General features: G+C 45.7%; 2 protein-coding genes across 6 annotated transcripts; both read right to left on the bottom strand.

Moving 5' to 3' along the window:
- Window positions 1-833: 833 nt before the first annotated feature.
- LOC123129075 (disease resistance protein RGA5) lies at window positions 834-10,292 on the bottom strand. The gene is made up of 3 exons (XM_044549221.1): window positions 9,451-10,292; window positions 1,407-3,413; window positions 834-1,055 (listed from the first exon to the last, which is right to left on the bottom strand). Exons 1-2 carry the CDS (start codon window positions 10,260-10,262, stop codon window positions 1,427-1,429), a joined length of 2,799 nt encoding a protein of 932 aa, XP_044405156.1. The 5' UTR covers window positions 10,263-10,292; the 3' UTR covers window positions 834-1,055; window positions 1,407-1,426.
- A 3,186-nt stretch (window positions 10,293-13,478) lies between these two features.
- On the bottom strand, window positions 13,479-19,817 carry LOC123129076 (disease resistance protein PIK6-NP). Of its 5 annotated transcripts, XM_044549225.1 has the most exons (8): window positions 19,522-19,817; window positions 18,260-19,089; window positions 15,470-17,471; window positions 15,254-15,366; window positions 14,418-14,573; window positions 14,272-14,336; window positions 14,085-14,184; window positions 13,479-13,915 (listed from the first exon to the last, which is right to left on the bottom strand). In XM_044549225.1, the coding sequence occupies exons 1-3, from the start codon at window positions 19,810-19,812 to the stop codon at window positions 15,491-15,493; spliced, it is 3,102 nt and encodes a 1,033-aa protein (XP_044405160.1). In that variant the 5' UTR covers window positions 19,813-19,817; the 3' UTR covers window positions 13,479-13,915; window positions 14,085-14,184; window positions 14,272-14,336; window positions 14,418-14,573; window positions 15,254-15,366; window positions 15,470-15,490. The 5 variants fall into 5 exon arrangements, with proteins under 5 accessions (XP_044405160.1, XP_044405159.1, XP_044405161.1 ...); XM_044549224.1 differs by lacking the exon at window positions 13,479-13,915 and having other exon boundaries at window positions 14,091-14,336; XM_044549226.1 differs by lacking the exons at window positions 13,479-13,915; window positions 14,085-14,184; window positions 14,272-14,336; window positions 14,418-14,573 and adding exons at window positions 14,674-14,984; window positions 15,081-15,136.
- Between the last annotated feature and the right edge of the window lie 556 nt (window positions 19,818-20,373).

Consider the following 20,373-nt stretch of genomic DNA (forward strand, 5'->3'; position numbering starts at 1 on the left):
TCCGCTTGTCTCTATCATCCAAAGCACCACCTCCTGGGCGTCGGTAGTTCTAATGCGACTGTCGTATGCGGTCGTGCCATAGTCATGCTCTAGAACCATCATGCGTGTGGCCAACACGGCAACCGCCGAAACATCTCTTGTTGTCCAACTCGCCATTCGCGGTCGTCGCGAAGTGGTGTAGATCGGGCTTTTCCCGCCGCCACCCTCCTGCCTGGGGCCGCCGCCCCGGCGTCCGCAGTGCATTGGTCGTCCGCGGTGCAGCCACAGCAGCACGCCAAACTGAGCCTCTGCCTCCAATCGCCGGTCACCTGCCAGATCGAGAAGGACCGAGGGCTACAGCCTCGTTTGAATCGATCTCTGCAACGTGAGGAGCACCACATGGAGGATCTCCTGCCGGGACACGAGAGCGGAGGCCATCTCCTTGCCGCCGTGTACGCCCACGGGGTTGGGGTCGAGGCCGCAGCGTCGGCCGCCGCGATGGCGCTGCGCCTCCTCATCACCGCTGCCGGTGCAGAGAGAGGATCTCCACCGGCTTCGCCCGGGGACGAAGCAGGGGCGATCCCCTTTTTTTCGGATCAGGTGGTTCCTCAGGCGGCTCCATCCACAATATCAGGGCCGCCTTGTGCTTGGTGTTCTCCCACGACACGACAGCGCCATCGAAGACATCTTCTACTCGGCCCTGAAGAACGGCATTTTTCCTGTTAAGAGTTTGGACTGGCCAAACACACATGCATAGAGGAGGATTTATTTATTTATGCAAAGTTCAGTTGAGTTGAGTTTGGGCCATCTTTACTTTCAGCAAACGCATGAAATTAATTCAGGAACAAAACAAATGTGTGTAGGGACACTGACATATGCTGCTAATATAGTATCACTATCCGAAGGGTGCAGAACGCTGTTCTCTAGCTAGAGAGTACAGTATAGTAGTATACACGACAACCAGAATGGATATATAGGTTTGACTAAGTACGTTCCAGCAGGGAGGCAGATCCATCCTCGCAGAAAATGCTAAATGAACCTTTGGCGTTGCAGCCTAACTGGAATTGTTCCCTGAGCTGAAAAAGACAGACGAACGATCAGGTGAGGCAATGAGAGAGATACTCCCTCCGTTCCTTTTTACTCCGTACATAAGATTTGTGTCGAGTCAAACTTCACCAACTTTGACCAAATTTGTATAAAAAAATATCAACATCTACAATATCAAATATACATAATATGAAACTAGATTTCATAATGAATCTAAAGATATCCATTTGGCCTTGTAAATGTTGATACTTTTTTTTATAACTTTGGTCAAAGTAAAAATACTTTGACTTTAGACAAAAATACTTCAGACAAAAATTATATACAGACTAAAAAGAAACGGATAAAGTACATAGAACATTCATGGGAGAAAAAGTTAGTACCTCAATTCCCGCAACCCATATCAGTAGGAGGATAGAGTAGGGCGGTTGGGATGTGCGTTGGCTGCTTCCCGAATGGCAGCCCTTGCAGCCTCAACTCTGCTGATATCGTCCACGTATCCCCATAGTACACATCTGATTTTAAGGAGGCTGGGGAGATTTTCTATTCCGAGATCAAAAGCACCGCTAGTACCCAGAGACTCAGTTTTTGCTGCGTTAAATTCTATCGAGAGGTCATCTACCTTGGGCATGCCTCGAGCCGCAAACGTCAAATTCATCACAGCATCCTGACTATTATAATTAAATATCCTCAAGCATGGGAATCCAACCTCACCACAGACTATGACCCTTGTAACTTCAGGCTCTTCTGTTAATGAGGTATTTCTAATTTTCCTTCCATCAATTTCCAGAATCAGACAACGCAGAACAGGTAAGCCTCCAAGGATATATAAATCTTCCTGCTCAGCTCTGAACAATTCAAGGCGTAACTCCTGGAGGTTGACAAGGGAGCCCGCCCAATTTGGAACATGGGGAATCCTCGAATACCAGACTTTCAGCTTCTGGAGGCTAAGTGGCATAGGGCACAGACATTCCCCTACTAATTCGGGGCCATACCAGATAATTAGAGATAGAAGGTTCCCTAGGTTTTTAAGGGAAGTGACGGTAATAGTTTTCTTGGACTCATTTTCAGTGTTCACTTGGTCAGCAGAACTATAATCCTCAAAACAAAGGGTCAATACCTTCAGACTCTGCAGCTGCTCAAATTCTCGCATGAAGTTAAATGACTGACTATAGACTCTAACAACCTTCAATTTCGCCAGTGCTAGCAGCTTGGAAATTCCACATGGAAGTGTAACCTTGTAGTTGACAAATAGGTGCACCAATCTCTTGAGATTAACAATAGATGTCGGTAACTCACAAACAGAGGTGCCTCTTAACTCCAGTATCTCTAAGCACCATAGATGTCCGATTTGTTCTGGGAGCTTACTTACTTCCTCCGCTCCTCGGAGGCTCAAGTACCTCAGCTGAAACAATCTCCCTATATTTTCAAGATGGTGGTTCTCTAGCTGTTGGCAATCTTCAAAGTCCAGAAAACGCAAATGCCTGAACTTGTCCATGGAAGGGATTTTCACCGATTCCCCAAAAACATCAAGTGATCGTATATGAGACAACACCAAGCCTCTTGGCAGTATCACTTCTTTTTCCTTGCCGGCATGCAGGGAGAGCCGACGAACTTTGTTGTGTGTCTCAACAGTTAAACCAGGAACACCCACCAAAGTAACAAAGTTTTCTTCGATGGACCTGGATATGATGAAATCAAGAATTGTGTCATGAAGTCGACAACTCTTTATAGTACCATCTATTTCTTTTTCCCCAGGTTGCATCAAACTCCTATTGATGAGCTCATTAAAACACCTTTCTCCAAACTCATATGTTGTATTATATCCGGCTTCTGTATGAATTAATCTTTCAGCAATCCACCTGTTTATCAAACCTTTCTTCTTAATAACAGAATCTTCAGGGAATATACCCAAACATAAGAGACATGATTTCAGATGAGCAGGCAATTCAAAGTAACTAAGTGACAATATCTTCATCATTCCTTCAACACTGGGATTTCTTTGAAGTGCTCGACCAATTGAATCTTCAACTTGTTTCCATGGACCCTCTATCCTTTCAATATTATCCAACAAACCGGATATAGCAATGATTGCCAAAGGCAACCCAGCACATTTTTTCAAAATATGTTCAGAAACCTTTTTAAGGTATGATGGGCAATTTTCTTCGGAGTTAAATAATCTTGTGTAAAATAACTTCCTTGAGTGCACCACATCAAGAGGCTTTATGCAATAAATATCTCCACTGAATGGTGTTGAACGGCATGATTCAGCAACATCATTTATACGAGTAGTGGTGATTATGATACTGCCAGAACTAGTCACGGGAAATGCAAGCTTGATAACATTCCATGTACCCACGTCCCATATATCATCAACAACAACAAAATACCTACACGAGGATTCATCGTTTATATCAGTATGCAATGACAGAAATGAGTGTACAACAAGATGTAAAAATACAAAATACTATAAACATGTTCACACTGGCACTGGCAGCATAAAAATATATTCAGGTAAGAAAGCTGAGGCAAGTGTTAAACTTGCATATGTTGCAGACTACATTCTTGTGTGTACATCGGTTCATGCTAAATAGTTTGGCAGATTAGGGAGAGTTGGACCATACACAACAGCTTAAACATGCGTCGTTACAAGGGAAAACAACAAGGGTGAGGCCTCCAAGGTTACCTAGCTCGTGCTTTCTGTCGCGACTCGATGAGCCCCGGGATCGCCCTCGGTCGCGCGCCAACTGGCGTCGCTCCCCCTGCCCAGCCCAACCGTGGCCGCCAAGGTCCGCCAAGGTCCCTAGAAGAAGAAGTCTGAGGCCCGCCAAGGACAAGTGCAAGCTCCTCCAGCCCCTCAGCCGGGGCTGACCCCTCCCGCCGCGGCATCCCGGATCCAATCCTCCTGTGTGGCCACTACCAGGTCACGTGCCCAATGTCCCAAACTCCTGAGGTGCTATAGCTGCAAGGACGAGGGGCAGTGGGCACCCGGCGTTGCTCTGCCCAGACTGTCCAATAACTAATGAACTCATGATGTTTTGGCACGGAATTGAGGGCCTTGGCTTCTTCCACATCGAGGTGCCCGAATTGGAGTCTTCGGTCCCATCACTCCTTTGCGGCGGTGACTGTCCATGGTTCTAGCTCGACCACTTCAACAATGATCTTGCAGGACCTCAACCACATGTATCATGTGGACTGGGATTGGCAGGCCACCGAGATAACCAACATGCAGTTCTCGGTTGTCATCCCCAATGCCACAAGCTTGGGTTATTGCTCCCGGAGTGTTGATATCACGAAAGCTCTCAACAAGCTCGTGGTGGACATCTCTGTCCCAAAGATCGATCCGGCTACGGTGGCGGTCCATGACATGGCTTGGATTCACATCTATGGCTTGCCCGACATTGCTAGATGTGAGTGTGTGAACCACAACATGTCACGCATCCTCGGCAAGTTTGTTACGGCGGGTGAGCTCTCTTTGCTCAAGGAGAGGGTCATGAGGGTGAAAGTGAAATCCCTCGACGCCACCAAGCTTAAGGACACGGTCCAAGTTTTCTTCAGTGATTTGGGATATGATCTCACGATATGGCCGGACCACTGTACCCTCGAGGACAAAGTCGGCCTTGTGATGATGGTGATGGGCGCGACCACAACCGCGGCAAAAACCAAGACCACTGGCGCCACCACAAGGACTCCTATGATGACTTGATGGTTGCTTCGAGCCCCATTACTCACCTCCACGGGACCTGGCTCTTCTCTCTCGTGGGGGTGGCCCTTCTACGCCGGCTGAACGACTGACTTCGGTCGCCGAGATGTCTCCCTAGTCCCGGTGACCTCCGTGAGGGATTGGTCCCCTCGACTCCTATTTTGTGAGGACATGTTGGAGTGCCTACATTCTCCACTATCCCCGGTCCCGGACGTTGCATCTTCACCCCTAGGCTCCTCAGACATCAGTGATGCCTCAAGTGTGGGCCTGGACGTGACACCCCCTCCTCGCCACGCTCACTGTTGTCCCCCTCCTAGGGTGACCCCATTATCACGTCGCCTATGGAGGTCGATGCTGGGGAGCGCCCCTTCACCGGGCCCGAGGCGGCCGTGACTACGCCCGTGGCTCAGCCCTCCCGTGGATGGGACCCTAACCCTGACCGGCTCTGTTCAGGAGGCTGCTAACAGGGACCGCCCGACAGTAGGGGGACCAAGCTTGCCATTCCGCCGTGAGGCCAGTATGCTCGACATGATTTAACATTCTAGCTTTCAAAGCCGAGGTCAGTATGCTCGACACGATTGACAATGTTGGCAAGCAAGAGGCCAAAGAGAAGCCAGCAAAGCTTCTCACAGAAGCTAAGATAAAATGGGCACTCTGCTTTTAAATCTAGCCCACTATAATTTTTCCTTTTTCCAATTTTTCCTTTATCTCCTCCCAACCCGCCTATATCTCTGGTTCTCAATTAACTTCATTTGGTTAATTTGGTAATAAAGTTTTAGGCAGGTGTAAACCCGCCGTTGACGTGTCAAAAAAAGGGCACTTTGAGCTAAATTTCAACAGGTGGTTCAGGGGTATAATAATACACAATTTTTCATATGATTGCGAATGGATAACACATAAAAAGTAAATTATCCAACTAAAACAAAATGAGGGTAAAATTGTGGGGCACAATAACTTAAAATTGTATATCTCAAATTTTTACAAAAGCTCTTTGGTTCACCGGTGGAGAATTTTGTTTCACTCCATGAGAATATGGTTGGGTATTTATGTCAACTCGGGGCCAATTAGAATGATATTCTATCTGTCCCTTTCTCAGAAAAGGAGGTGTTTGAGGCAATAGCACAATGAAGAACAATAAGGCACCTGACCCAGATTATTTTCCAGCAGAATTTATAAGAGGTATTGCGATATCATTAAAAGGGACCTTATGCCCATGTTCCATGATCTCTTTAATAGCCGGTTACAATTGGTTAAACTCACCTTTGGGACTATTACGTCGTTGCCAAAGAAGGAGGCGGTTCGCATTGAGTAGTTGAGACCGATGTGTCTGCTTAATGTGAGCTGGAAGATTTTTACCGAAGTTAGTACTAACCGCCTCACCCAAATTGTACATACTATGGTGCAGCCAACTCAAACGTCTTTCATGCTGGGACGACATATTCTGGAGATTGTGGTCGTTCTACATGAAATTCACTCGAAGAAACTGGATGGAGCTACCTTCAAAGTGGACTTCGCCAAGGCTTACGATAAAGTTAAGTGGTCATTTTTGCCACAGGCTTTGTGTGAGAAGGGTTTTGGTGCGGCCTAGAGGGAGTCAAATCCTTTGTACAAGCAGGCAGAGTAGGGATCAAGGTCAATAATGCCACAAGTCATTATTTCCTGAACAAAAGATAGGGGATTTGATGTCTCCTATCCTGTTTAATGTCGTTGCTGATATGTTGGTAGTTCTCATTGCTCGAGCCAAAGAGGACGGTCCGGTAGGTTGGCTAATTCCTCATATTGTAGAGGGTGGAGTGTCCATACTACAATACGCGGATGATACATTATAATCATGGAACATGATATGGCAAAAGCTAGAAATATGAAACTGGTATTATGTCTTTTCGAACAATTGTCTGGTTTGAAAATTAATTCCAACAATGGGGTGAACTGTTCTGTTTTGGGTGCGCCAGGGTAGAACAGGAAAAATATAGGCAGTTGTGAGGTGGGATCTCTACCGTTTAGATACCTCGGAATCCCAATTCATCACCGAAAATTAACCAACAACGAATGGAAGTGCATCGAAAACCGATTTGAGAAGAAGCTAAGTTGTTGGAAGGAGCTGATGAGGACACAGATTGCCTTCTTTAATAGAAGCAAATTCATTGAAGGGACCGACAATACTACTAGATTCTGGCAAGATACACGCTAGGACCTAGGGGAGACACCATTGGCCATACAATATTCAACCCTTTATAATATTGTACAACGTACATACGCCTTCATAAACACAATACTAGAATCGGTACCCTTAAATATTCAGTTCACGAGATCCCTAGTGGAGGAACGATGGGATAAATGGCTACATCTTGTGTGTAGGTTGATGGATATGCTAAACTTTCCAAGGATCCAGATGCACTACACTGAAAGTTTTTGGTGTCAGGGGTATTCTCAATTAAATTTGTGTATATAGATTAGATAAACACTGGTCCAATCCCAGAGTTGCCTCATATTGGAATATTAAGGTGCTCTTAAAAATAAAGATATTTATGTTTTTTTTAAAGGAGGAGGACCCCCGGCCTCTGCATCTGGACGATGCATGCAGCCATTTTATTAATTATTCACACAAGACCTTACAAAGTCATACAACAGTAAGACTAAAGCCACCGTCTAGGTAACATCTGTCGCTACTCCTATCTAGTTGATGAAGGGATGCTGATAGTCTGGGCCTAATACCAAACAGACCTCACAGCCAAACCTAACATCTAAGACCTGAGGTCCCAATCAGGACACCTGCCAGATATGGGGCACCCACTAGTCCGGCGCACTCCTCAATCATGACGTCTGCCGGGTATGAGGCGGCCGCAACCACCTGCCACCAATCCATCTTCAGAGTTGTACTGTTGCATCTACCTTGCCCGGTCTAGCTGCCGTCGACGCCACCACGACGCCAAACAGTGTCACCGTCCTGCGCGAGTCCATCATCGCACATCAGACGCCTAATCTCCAGAGTGCCATGCCATCGAGATCTGTCACCATCAATGTGCATGATGAACCACCGCTCCACCAAAGACGTCGTCCACTGGTCCCTCGAGCCCGCGTACACCTCCAAGAAAGACGCCCCCAAGGGGGAATGACACAAACGCGCCGTCGTCTTCTGATCTATCGATCTAGAGTTCCCCCCGGAGATAGCAGATCATAGTCTAGAACTTCTCCACAGCGATGACTTCAAGAAGGGAACGACACCGTAGAGCGCCACCACTGCCGGCTTTGGCATCTAGCCAAGAGCAGGTTTTCACCCAAATCTGTTCGAAGAACTCCATCCACTTCTTGTGCACAGACCACCGCCTTCTCTGTTGAAGACTAGACCAAGGGTCCAGTCGTCGCCGTTAGATCCATGTAGCCAGCACCGGGAGATGACGACAGTCCCCTGTACCGGATCTAGCACGAACCGAAGCAGATCGAGTCGGAGACGATGATGCCCCTGGATCTCCGGCAGACCAGCGAGTAGCCGGCCCCACCACATCCAAGATCGCCGGCCACGTCGGGCCTCCGCCACCCCTTGTGTCGTCCGGGTCAGAGAGGGGAGCCACCGACTGCGCACAGGGGCCACCGCCGCCTACACATGCCGGAGCACTGCCGCGAGCCCAGCGTCCGCCACCACCTGCCGAGGCCCGCCACCGCGCGCCCCTTGCCCCGCCACCGCTCGCCGAGTTCTTCCACCTCGCCACCTGCCTCCTAGATATGTCGCTCGCGGAGGAAGGGGAGTTGGGAGAGGAAGTCCCCCCGCCGCTGCCGTCTGCCACGCGGGTTTCACCCGGCGGCGGCGCGATGAGGGGAGGAGGAGAGGACGGCAGCGACGCCTAGGGTTGGAAAAGCCCCCGAGTCGCCCAGGGCGGGGGCAACGCGAGGGTCCTTCGGGTGAACACGATTGTACAAATTCACCCGAAGTGGTCTTGATTAAGGACAACTTGGCAAAGCATAGTTGGGACGGTAGTAAGCGGTGTTGTCTCTGTGATCAGCATAAATCTATCCAACATCTTTTCCTCAAATGCCCACTAGCCAAGTTATTGTGGTGTACAATACATGTGTCCTTTAATGTCAGTCCTCCTAATAGCTCTGCCAATTTGTTTGGGACATGCCTAAATGGGGTAGAGTCTATAACAACCCCACATTCCTTTTCTTTTTATTCGGTTTTGCTTCTGAACTTGTGTCGAACTGCGTACTTTGTGGCTACTTTACTTAAAAATTATGGTTGTGTGCATCAATTGATGCAGAGGCTAGGGATAATCCTCTTCTTCTAAAAAAACATATGATGACATTGTCTCTTAGATATATTTGCCTTGGAACACAAAGTAGGCTCTCGCGGGAGGGCCCACACTCTCATTTTCAATTGTCTATAAGCCCCCTATAATAGTTGCTTTAAGGCTATGTCATATGTTGTGGTTTTCGTTGATTTCTCTATTTTTATTTACTCGGCATCAAGGTGAACTCGACTACACACATTTGGCCATTACTTTTTGCACCAACTATTGAAAATATAAAGAATGAACATAATACTTCACATAACTATTTTTATTATACAAAAATACAAGATTATTTTGAGGCGAAATATCTAAATAATTTTTTTAACTATATTTTGATGTCAGCGGAGGAGAAGTTAAAATAAAAATTGTACCTTCTGTAACTATATTTTGATCTCAGAGGAGGAGGAGGAGGAGGAGAAGTTAAAATAGAAATGGTACCTTTTGTCTACTAGGAAATCCTTGATCTTCATGATGAGCTGTTCTATACTTCCTTCTTCAGTGTCTCTGTAATGTTGGCCACTAACTGCACGTAATATTGTCCGGAGGATATTCATCATGTCTGGATTCCTTGACACGGTTAAGAAGGCCTGACATTTAAATTTTCCTTTGAGATCTTCATACACTTGGCTTGCAAGAGTTGTCTTCCCCATTCCTCCAGATCCCACGATGGAAACCAACTTCGTCTTCTCTTGTGTCGACGTACCTTCAGTTAACAGTTTAATTACCTTGGCCTTGGGTTCATCAATTCCGACAAGCTCAGAGGTATGCTGAAAGATGGCAAGAGCTCTGGGGTCGATGGTTGCATTTTTTTTCTTGGAGAAGGCCTCACGGACCTTGTACCTTTCATTCCTCTGGGCCACCTCAGTGATTTGCTTCTTCAGATCTTGTATCTCCTTGCCGATCCGGTGCCGAGCCTTTACCTTCCCCAGCAAGTTCTTCATCTTCTCCAAGAAGCCATCTGGCTTTGTATCTTCGACGTCAACACTCTGCATGAAGTCGTCAATGGAGTCCTCCATGTCATAGGAGAGCTCCCTCACCTCATTCATCCACACCTTATCCTGAGCATCAGGATCCTCCTCCTCCGACATCTTCAGAAGAAATGCTTCCATGGCAGTGAGTTCACGTGTGAGTGACTTGATATCGTCACACACACCCTTGAACCGCTTGTACTTATCACCCACCAGAGCGCCCAGCTTCTCCAGGACGGGTTTCAAGGCCCCCGTCGCTGCACTCACCAGAGCCGCCTCCATGGTTGCTCGTAGTGCTAGCTCAGATGCTCCTTCGCTCAGTTCTTTTGTGTGTGTGTGTGGATGCGAAAGAAGTGTGCGCTGAATGATACTGTCCTCTCTCGGCCTTAAGCTAGCATGGTTACATCGGCCGGCCGTAATTAAGCAGTTAATTTTGGGTCAAGTTGCTCTACTTGCAGAGCTAAAGACAAGTTTCTCTTACCCCGAGATTGTAAATTAAGCTAAGATGCTCACTGCTACCAAGTCGGTCTAGTCAAAAAGTTCATCTAGCTACTCCAGATCTGTTCAAATGCATGCCCCTCCACGTTGTTCACCACAAGCTCTCTTCGCCCGAAAGATTCATCTGCTCATTCAGTATAATAAACGCTTACCGTGGCACGTCATGAGATGCCAACTCAAGCTAGCTAGCTAGGTCTTAGTCGGTACTCGTTAATTTTTGTTTAGTTAGCCTTTTAGCTTAACAAATCTATTATTACCATACCATGCTGCTGGAGCTAGTAGTAACAGGAGGCGTTGCCCCGCTCCATTGTAACCCCCCCCCCCCCCCCCCCCTCGCCCCCCCCCCCTGTTTTAGTTAACGAAAGCTCTCTGCTTCAAAAAGAGAGTGCCTATTATTACCATGTTCATCGACCTGCATAACTCCAGCCCAGTTGCACGAAACTAGTATTTTTCTATCCGTGAGACACGCGCACTAACCGGTGACTTGAAAGCGCCAACGCTAATTTTCTGTAGTTAGCGCACTAATCGGTGACTCAAAAGACGCAACCCACATGCTTGACCGGAAAAGGCGCGTCACTTAGTTTTTCTATAGCCACTACTCTCGGTGCTATCAAGTCCGAAATTTTCCTCCAATGTCGATGAGAAAACTATTGCACGGTAATGGCAAAGTTGTGCTTTCATGAGTAAGATAATTTAATTTGATAGAAAATATCATGTTACATCGAATGTTAATCATTGTCAGAATTCCTGAAACACTTAAGATCCAGTATTTCCTTCAAGGGTAATAGCAGCTGGCAACAAATTCTATATCTATCACGCAAAAAGAAAATCTAACACGATATTTTTGTAAGATTTGGCCAGCGCTGATTGGCATTTTTATACCTGACACGATATTTTTGTAAGATTGGCGTTCACATCTGAAAGCAGATTTAATATGAACCAGTGTATGGATAAGGTTATCTTAACTTTTGTGCAAAGCTAACACTCTACACAACAATTCTCTGCTAGAGAAAAACAAAAGGCATTGTAAGTTTAATGTAGCTAACACTCTACAAAATAAACAGAAAACATACATTTGATGAAGCATCCAAGGAAAGGTTGTACCATCGACAGAGTTGAGAAAAGGATTCGTTGCACTTGCAGGAACAACTTGTGAAATTAATATGATATACCCCTCTATTTCAGGAACAACCAGTAATATGGAGCATCATATTAGCATGTTCGGTGTCTTACATAATTGATGTACCAGTAATATGTATTTGAGGATGGTCTGACATGTGCATTTCTGACCCAATAACAATGTCTCTCCAATTAAAGGGCTTGCACAATCTGTCATCATTATACTAGTCTTATCTTCTTGTTAATGATCAATGATTTCATTCGTGAAACAATTCATAACATGCACATTATTACATATAGATAGAGATGTACTCTAGACCTGAAACACTTGTTTGTGCTATTCCTTAACCTTCTGACTTATGCAGGTCGCTCGGAAGGTAAAAAAACACTTGTTTGTGTTATTCTTTAACCTTCAAGATACACGGGGAAGAAATTCCTACATTCTCAGGTAAAAAAAACATACACAGCCGACGATCAGCGAAAATACAAAGAATTGATACCAAAATCGCTACATGTATTTTTAGAGCTTTCACACCATCTCTGTTTCCTTTTGGAGTTGCTTGATGGTATCATACTTGTTGTTTATCAACTTCTTATGTCCAGAAGCAACAACCCCTTTCTGAACCTTTTTTTCTGCTGTGGACCAATTCGTATAGGAGTGCAGTTCTACTCCCTCCATTTCATAATATAAGACCTTTTAGTTATTTTAAAATATTGTCTATATTCATACTAAAATGAGTGAACATGTATACTAAAATGTTTCTAAATACATATGAATCAAGAAAAAGTTAAAAGATCTTATATTAGAAAACGGAGGGAGTATATCAGATCCATAATGGAGAAAAAACTGTTGTGCATGTCCCTGTAATGAAGATGTCGATCTTGTGCTGCTCCTGTTCGAGCTGAATGTGTACACCAATCCCTGTGGGAGGAGCATTTGTAGGATTTGTAGAGAAAGAGTTTTTCCATGAGGCGTCTGAGTAGACCTTGGCTCTAGAAATCAGCGTATCAGATTTCATGGGATGGGGATCCATCTTTCCTGTCAAAGCGTTTGTTGTTCCTGGATTTCCAAATGCACCAAAGAATATTCATAATATTTTGCAACGAAGTTATTCAAGCCATCCTTTCTTGAGGACATCCTACTTTTTTCGTAGAAGAACCAAACTCACTTCTCACAGGCCTTTCGGGCTTCCCCATCAGGCTTTGGAGCACGAACAAGCAGGGGCTCTTTTTTTCATAGTGTGTGAACTCTGCCAAAGTGTGGCGAGAGCAGAAAATTGGTGAACTCTGAACCCGCCCCGCCTGCCTAGGACCTTCTTTGCATAACAAGAATCCAAGTGACATTGTTAAGAAACATCTCTTCACAGGGGCTGTCTATGACACATCTAGATGTGACATAACTATGTCACATCTAACATAATGTGTACTATGTTTGTTGTCTATTTTTCTTCTGCCCCAGCTTTTTTTTTTGTTCCTTGTTGCTGCGTATTTGTGGAAATTTAGATGTGAATTAGACAAACTGTTTCTCAAATCCGAGTAGGTACATACGCTCGCACAGCTACACCACATCCCACGCACCCTGACAGAACATGCGCCATTACATTACGTATGTGCATCACACTACACAAAAGCAAGCAGTACATCCATGCATGACCCAAGCCTATGATCGATGTTCCAAAAGAAGAGAGCAAAGAGCGGTAGAGAGAACACATCTTGTAGCTAAGCTATTTCACAACTTTCGATCACTATGATTGTATTTCAGTGGTTGCTCAGCCGAAACAGGTGAGGAACTTCTTGGCGGGCGTGGTCCCTTGTGACCGGTGCTTGGCCGCCATCTCCTTTTTTTTCGAAAAGGGGGTTTGCCCCGGCCTCTGCATCAGAACGATCCATACGGCCATATTATAAAAAGCAAAAGATCCAACAATAGTCTTGTAGTCTCAAACAAACAAACAAAAGGCTGTGCTCAACACAGAGCACAAAAGCAGCAAACCAGACAGCCACAACCGGCAAGCAAATATAATAGATAGGAAACTAAACAGCTATCCTATTACATGACCGTCATTCAAACCGGTTGAATAAATCCCGAGCTACCGTCTCCCATCGGATAGATCTAGTAACCAAATGCTCCCTGGCCTCCGTTGGAGTGAGTATCGACCACATACGGATAAGTGCAGTGGCCATCTCCTGGTACTTGATCATCTCCTCCTGCCGCCTCGCCTCCACGGCGGCCCTCTGCCCCTCTGCTCCTCCTTGTGGATCATCGCGATACGGTTCCGCATCTTCTCCGCGTACTCCGCCTTCTTCTTCTCCAGCTTCTCCTGCAAATCCAAATATTTGAGGAGCATAATCGTCGCAGGTCCTGCTGCTAACTGATCGTGTGGTGTCTGTCACTGCCGGTTATAGCAGACTGAACTTTGCTGCTAACTGAACTACTGAAGTGCCGGGAGGGAAAGTAAGGTGGCCTTCAGAGTTGCAGAGTCGACATACCTCCCGTGTTCGGACCTTGGCTTGGACAGCCGTCTTCTTGGTCTTCTCCCATGATAGGACGGACGACATCTTGTGCTCAGCCCTTCACCAGTCAAGGTAGCTACGTACCAAAGATGCAGAGGATTCTCTTGTGTAAAGTTCAGTTCGGTTCGGTTCAGTTAAGTTGAGACGAGTCGAGGCATGCCACCTGTTGTCGGCCTTGCTCTTCTGGTTCTCCTCTCCATCTCGCTTTGCCAGCACCGCGCCTGTCAGCTTCATTCATTTTGTTTCAGATTCATAGCAGAGAACACGCTAGGATCTGCCTCCAAATTTGCTGAATATTAAAGGAATTACCTGTGTCGGTTGCTGGTCCTTGCTGTGCTCTTGTTGGCGCTGCTGGTCCATCTGCAGCAGGCAGCAAGACGGATCGATCGTTGCATCTTAGCATGGCTGCATTGGCAGTGCACAGATTGTATCCATTAATTGGTCTCGGCTCCTGTGTCAGGTGCTCTGTTTTTCTCATTAAGAAGGCCGGAGTTAAAAAAAGGAAAACAGGGTAATCCGGACGAAAACTGTTCAATTGGGCAATTCGCGTAAAAAAATGTCTAAGTAGTGGTAGAAACAGGAATTCACTCTCCCAAATAGTATAATACATCCATGATCGAAGCTTATGACCAATGTTGAGAACCAATAAAGCAAGAGCATGAACATCTTCTAGCTAGAGCTAGTCTACAAAAATCACGGTGATTATTCAGGTTATAATCTATGTGCGTGCTGGCTGCTCAGCCGAAGCAGCCGAACATTTCTTCGGTGGGCCTCGCAGCCGTCTCCTGGAACCTGATCATCTCCTCCCACCAGCTAGCTTCCGCGGCCTGGTTCCACCGCGTCTTCTTCGCCTACTCTGCCGTTTTCTTCTGCAATCTGGACGAAGAAGATCAGTACACAAAGTTATTTAGCATGGTGACAAGTTACATGTGCTTGTTTTCATTTTGTGTGTACAGCTTCCAATTTTTTTACCATGATTCTGTCACAAAAGAGATAGCATGAGCACATCCTGACGTGGTCCTCTGAATCTGAATTTTGTGTATATGAAGGAAGCAAGTGCAACACGCAGTTCTCTAGCTGGGGATGGTGGGAGTAGAGTATACACGGTAACCAGAATAATTAATGATATAGGTTTGACTAAGTACCTTCCAGCAGGGAGGCAGATCCATCCTCGCAGAGGATGACGAATTGTTCGATCTCAAAAATGCAGTGATGACGAACCTTTGGAATTGCAGTCTCATTAGCATTGTTCCCTGAGCTGAAAAAGACAGACAGCCGATCATATCAGGCAATGAGGGAGATAAATAAATAAATCTTATGAATTAAAGTACATGTCCTTCTACGGGAGAAAAACTTAGTACCTCGATTCCGGCAACGCATTATCAGTCCAAGTCAAGAGTAGGGCGGTTGGGATGTGCGTTGGTTGCTTCCCGAATGGCAGCTTCTGCAGCTTCAATTCTATCCTTGACGTCTCCCCATACGTAACATCTGATTTTAAGGAGGCCGGGGAGATTTTCTATTCCGAGATCAAAAGCACCGCTGGTATCGAGAGACCCAGTTTTTGCTGCGTTAAATTCTATCGAGAGGTCATCTACCTTGGGCATGGCTCCAGCCGCAAAGGTCAAATTCATACCACCGTACCCATTATCATAATTAAATATCCTCAAGCATGGGAATCCAACCTCACCACAGACTATGACCCTTGTAACTTCAGGCTCTTCTGTTAATGAGGTATTTCTAATTTCACGGTCAAAAATTCTCAGAATCAGACAACGCAGAACAGGTAAGCCTCCAAGGATATAGAAATCTTTCTGCTCAGCTCTGAACAATTCAAGGCGTAACTCCTGGAGGTTGACAAGGGAGCCCACCCAATTTGGAACATGGGGAATAATAGAACCACGGACTTTCAGCTTCTGGAGGTTAAGTGGCATAGGGCACAGAGATTCCCCTACAAATTCGGGGCCATCCCAAATAGCTAGAGATAGAAGGTTCCCTAGGTTTTTAAGGGAAGTGACAATAATAGCTCTCTTGGACTCATTTTCAGCATTCACTCGGTCAGCAGAACTATAATCCTCAAAATCAAGGGCCAATTTCTTCAGACTCTGCAGCTGCTCCAATTCTTGCAGGAAGTTAAATGAATGGTTGTAGACACTGACAAGCTTCAAATTCTCCAGTGATTGCATCTTGGAAATTCCACAAGAAAGTGTAACACCACTGTCGACTAATAGGTGCACCAATCTCTTGAGATTGAGAATAGATGTTGGTAACCCACAAACATGGGTGCCTCTTAAATTTAGTATCTCTAAACACCTTAGATGTCCGATTTGTTCTACGAGCTTAGTTACTTTCTCCGCTCTTCGGAGGCTCAAGTACCTCAGCTGAAACAATCTCTCTATATTTTCAAGATGGTGGTTCTCTAGCTGTTTGCAATCTTCAAAGTCCAGAAAACGCAAATGCCTGAACTTGTCCATAGAAGGGATTTTCACCGATTCCCCAAACACATCAAGTGATCGTACATGAGACAACACCAAGCCTCTTGGCAGTATCACTTCTTTTTCCTTGCCGGCTTGCAGGGAGAGCCGACGAACTTTGTTGCGTGTCCCAACAGTTAAACCAGGAACACCCACCAAAGTAACAAAGTTTTCTTCGATGGACCTGGATATGATGAAATCAAGAATTGTGTCATGAAGTCGACAACTCTTTATAGTACCATCTATTTCTTTTTCCCCAGGCTGGATCAAACTCCTATTGATGAGCTCATTAAAACACCTTTCACCAAATTCATATGTTGTACTATATCCGGCTTCTGTATGAATTAATCTTTCAGCAATCCACCTCTTTATCAAAAATTTCTTATTGATAACAGAATCTTCAGGGAATATACTCAAACATAAAAGACAAGATTTCAGATGAGCAGGCAATTCAAAGTAACTAAGTGACAATATCTTCATCATTCCTTCAACACTGGGATTTCTTTCAAGTGCTCGACCAATCGAATCTTCAACTTGTTTCCATGGACCCTCTGTCCTTTCAGTATTAGCCAACAAACCAGATATAGCAATGATTGCCAAAGGCAATCCAGCACATTTTCTCAATATATGCTCAGAAACCTTTTTAAGGTATGAGGGGCAATTTTCTTCGGAGTTGAATAATCTTGTGTAAAATAACTGCCTAGAGTGCACCATATCAAGAGGCCTTATGCGATAAATATCTCCATTGAATGGTTTCAAATGGCATGATTCAGCAACATCATTTTTACGGGTAGTTGTGATTATGATACTGCCAGAACTAGTCAAGGGAAATGCAAGCTTAATAATATCCCATGTATCCACATCCCATATATCGTCAAGAACAACAAAATACCTGCACACAAATACATGATTGACATCAGTGTGGTAATGATATAAATTGTGTACAACAAGATAGACAAATACATAAAACTATAAACATGTTCATAGTGGCAGCAGTTGGTATCAACACCCATCCTTCTAGATTTATATATAGCCTGCAGCTCGGGATCCAAAAGACTTTTGAAGTGTGGTTGGCTAGATATTTATGGGGTAATATGTGTTTATGGTTAACTATTATATATGCGGGTTATGACTAACCACATATGGCATGCTAATGAAGTATATCCGGCAATTGGCTCTATTATTATCCTTGCTCATAGTACATATGATGAGATTGTCTATTAGTGTTATATTTGTCTTGCTTGGAACACATGTAGAGGTAGGCTCTTGCAGGAGAGCCCACTCTCCTCCATATGGACAATAGTATCGTGTAAGCGGACTATAAGCCCCCTATTATAGTTGCTCTAAGGCTACGTCATATGCTCAATGATAGGAGTAGCTATGTCTTAAGATGCCATGAGGCCAAAGGTAAACAAAAAGGACAAAAAGCATGGACGGACGTTTGTAAGATGTGTGGTTTTTGGTACTCTCATATATTTATCTACTTGGCATCAACACGAACTTGACTACAAACATTTGATCATTGCTTCTTGTACCACCTGATGGAAAAAAGAAGAATGGCCATAAAACTACACGAAACTATTTTTATTACAAAAAGTGAAAGAGCGTTTTGATGTGAAATATTTGAGTAACTTTAGTAACTATCTACTTGATGATGAGAAGTCTGAATAGAAACCATACCTTTTGTCTACTAGGAAATCAGTGATCTTGATGATGAGTTGTTGTATACTTCCTGCTTCGGTGTCGGTGTAACGTTGGCCACTAACTTCACTAAGAATAGTCCTTAGGATATTCATCATGTCTGGATTCCTTGAAACGGATAAGAAGGCTCGACATTGAAATTTTCCTTTGAGATCTTGATACACTTGGTTTGCAAGAGTTGTCTTTCCCATTCCTCCAGATCCAACAATGGATAGCAAGTTCATTTTCTCTTGTGTTGACTCACCTTGTGTCAACAGTTTAATTATCTCGGCCTTGGGTTCATCAATTCCGACAAGCTCGGAGGCATGCTGAAAGATAGCAAGAGCTCTGGGGTCAACGGTTGTATTCTTAGCCTTGGAGAAGGCCTCACGAGCCTTGTACCTTTCATTCCTCTCCGCCACCTCTGTGATCTGTTTCTTCAGATCATGGATCTCATTTCCGATGCGACGACGAGCCTTCATCTTCCCCAACGAGTTCTTCATCTTTTCCAAGAAACCATCTGGCTTTGAATCTTGGCTGCCCACATTCTGCATGAAGTCATCGATAGAGTCCTCCATGTCATAAGAGAGCTCCCGCACCTCATTCATCCACACCTTATCCTGAACATCAGGGTCCTCTTCCTCTGACATCTTGAGAAGAAATGCTTCCATGGCAGTGAGTTCACGCGTGAGTGACTTGATATCATCACGCACACCCTTGAACCGCTTGTACTCATCGCCTGCCAGAGCACCCAGCTTTGCTAGAACGGGTTTCAAGGCTCCCGTCGCTGCACTCACCAGAGCCGCCTCCATGGTTGCCAGTGGTGCTACCTGAGACGTACGCTTTCTCAGTTAGTTTTGTGTATATAGAGGCGAAAACAGAGTAGCTAGACTGAATGATAGCTTAGCGAAGCTCATTTTTGCGGGGAAAAGCTAGCATAGTTACATCGCCGGCCGTAATTATAAAAATTATTTTGCGCCAGCCGCTCGACTTGCATAGCTAAAGACAAGTTCTTCTTATCCTGATATTGGTAATTAAGCAAAGATGCTCGTTGCTAGATTAGCTACCAAGTTGGTCAACATTTCTTCCGGCAGCTAGAGCTACGTTTAACTTGAAGCTAGATCTGCTCACCACAAGCTCTCTTCATCGGAAAAGAGGAGGTAAAAAATGGAACTACCTCTAGAATAAACGCTTAATCATGCTGGCGCATCACGAAATGCCACCTTAAGCTATCAAGATCTGGGTTGAAGCCTGGAACTAACCTCGACCTGGAGATGCCCTCCCTTGTGAAGGTGGTGGGAGGAGGACCTTGACGAAGCTTGCTCTCTCCTGGCTGGCTTCAGTTCACGGGAACGATTCCGAGGATGGATCCGATCCAGCTTTCCTTTGAGAGAGAAGAAGGTTGACTCTGGTCTCCGCCTGCGTCGGCGTCGTCTGCCTCTTGAAAGATATCTTTTCTTCTTCTGATTGAGAGAGAGAGAGAGTGAGAAGGTGGCCTCTTGGAACGCATCTCCGCCCAATTTAATAGGCCACCAAACAAGATGAGTCGGCATCTTGGCCCAGCAGAGCCTGATTTGATGTGAGGAGACGAGACCACAGCTTTAAAGCCCGATGGTACATGTCTCTTCTCGCAGGAGAGGGAGAGAGAAGAGGGAGGCTTGGGTGGACCAAGCGCAGGTGATCCGCGGCCATGCCAGGCCGGACGGAGCGAGTATTACCCCATACGACAGGTGCATGTACCGATCGCCCACCGGGAGAGAGCAGCAGCGGCCGTGGGGCCAACTGGGCAGAGCCTCGGTTTTCACCTCGTGTGGAGCTGATCACTCGAGTGTTTTAGGGCATCTCCAGCCGCGCTCCCAATAGGTCCCTCCAGCCCACTTTTTCAGCGCCGGCGCCGAAAAAACGGTCCAGTCGCGTCTCCAGGATGCCGAAAATCGCCGGTTCGAACCTTTTTTCCGCCCGGCGGTCACAGGCCGAACCCGGCGTGCTGGAAAGTCGTTGGGGGCTCCGGCGCTAGGGAAAAGCACGCCTGGCCCACACCGCCAGGGGAAAAGTCAAGGTTTTCATCCCCGACTCGCCTCGCACCCCCCGCGCCCTCGGCCACCACTAGCTGT

Source organism: Triticum aestivum, chromosome 6A (genome assembly GCF_018294505.1).
Source record: "Triticum aestivum cultivar Chinese Spring chromosome 6A, IWGSC CS RefSeq v2.1, whole genome shotgun sequence".
Lineage (NCBI taxonomy): Eukaryota > Viridiplantae > Streptophyta > Magnoliopsida > Poales > Poaceae > Triticum > Triticum aestivum.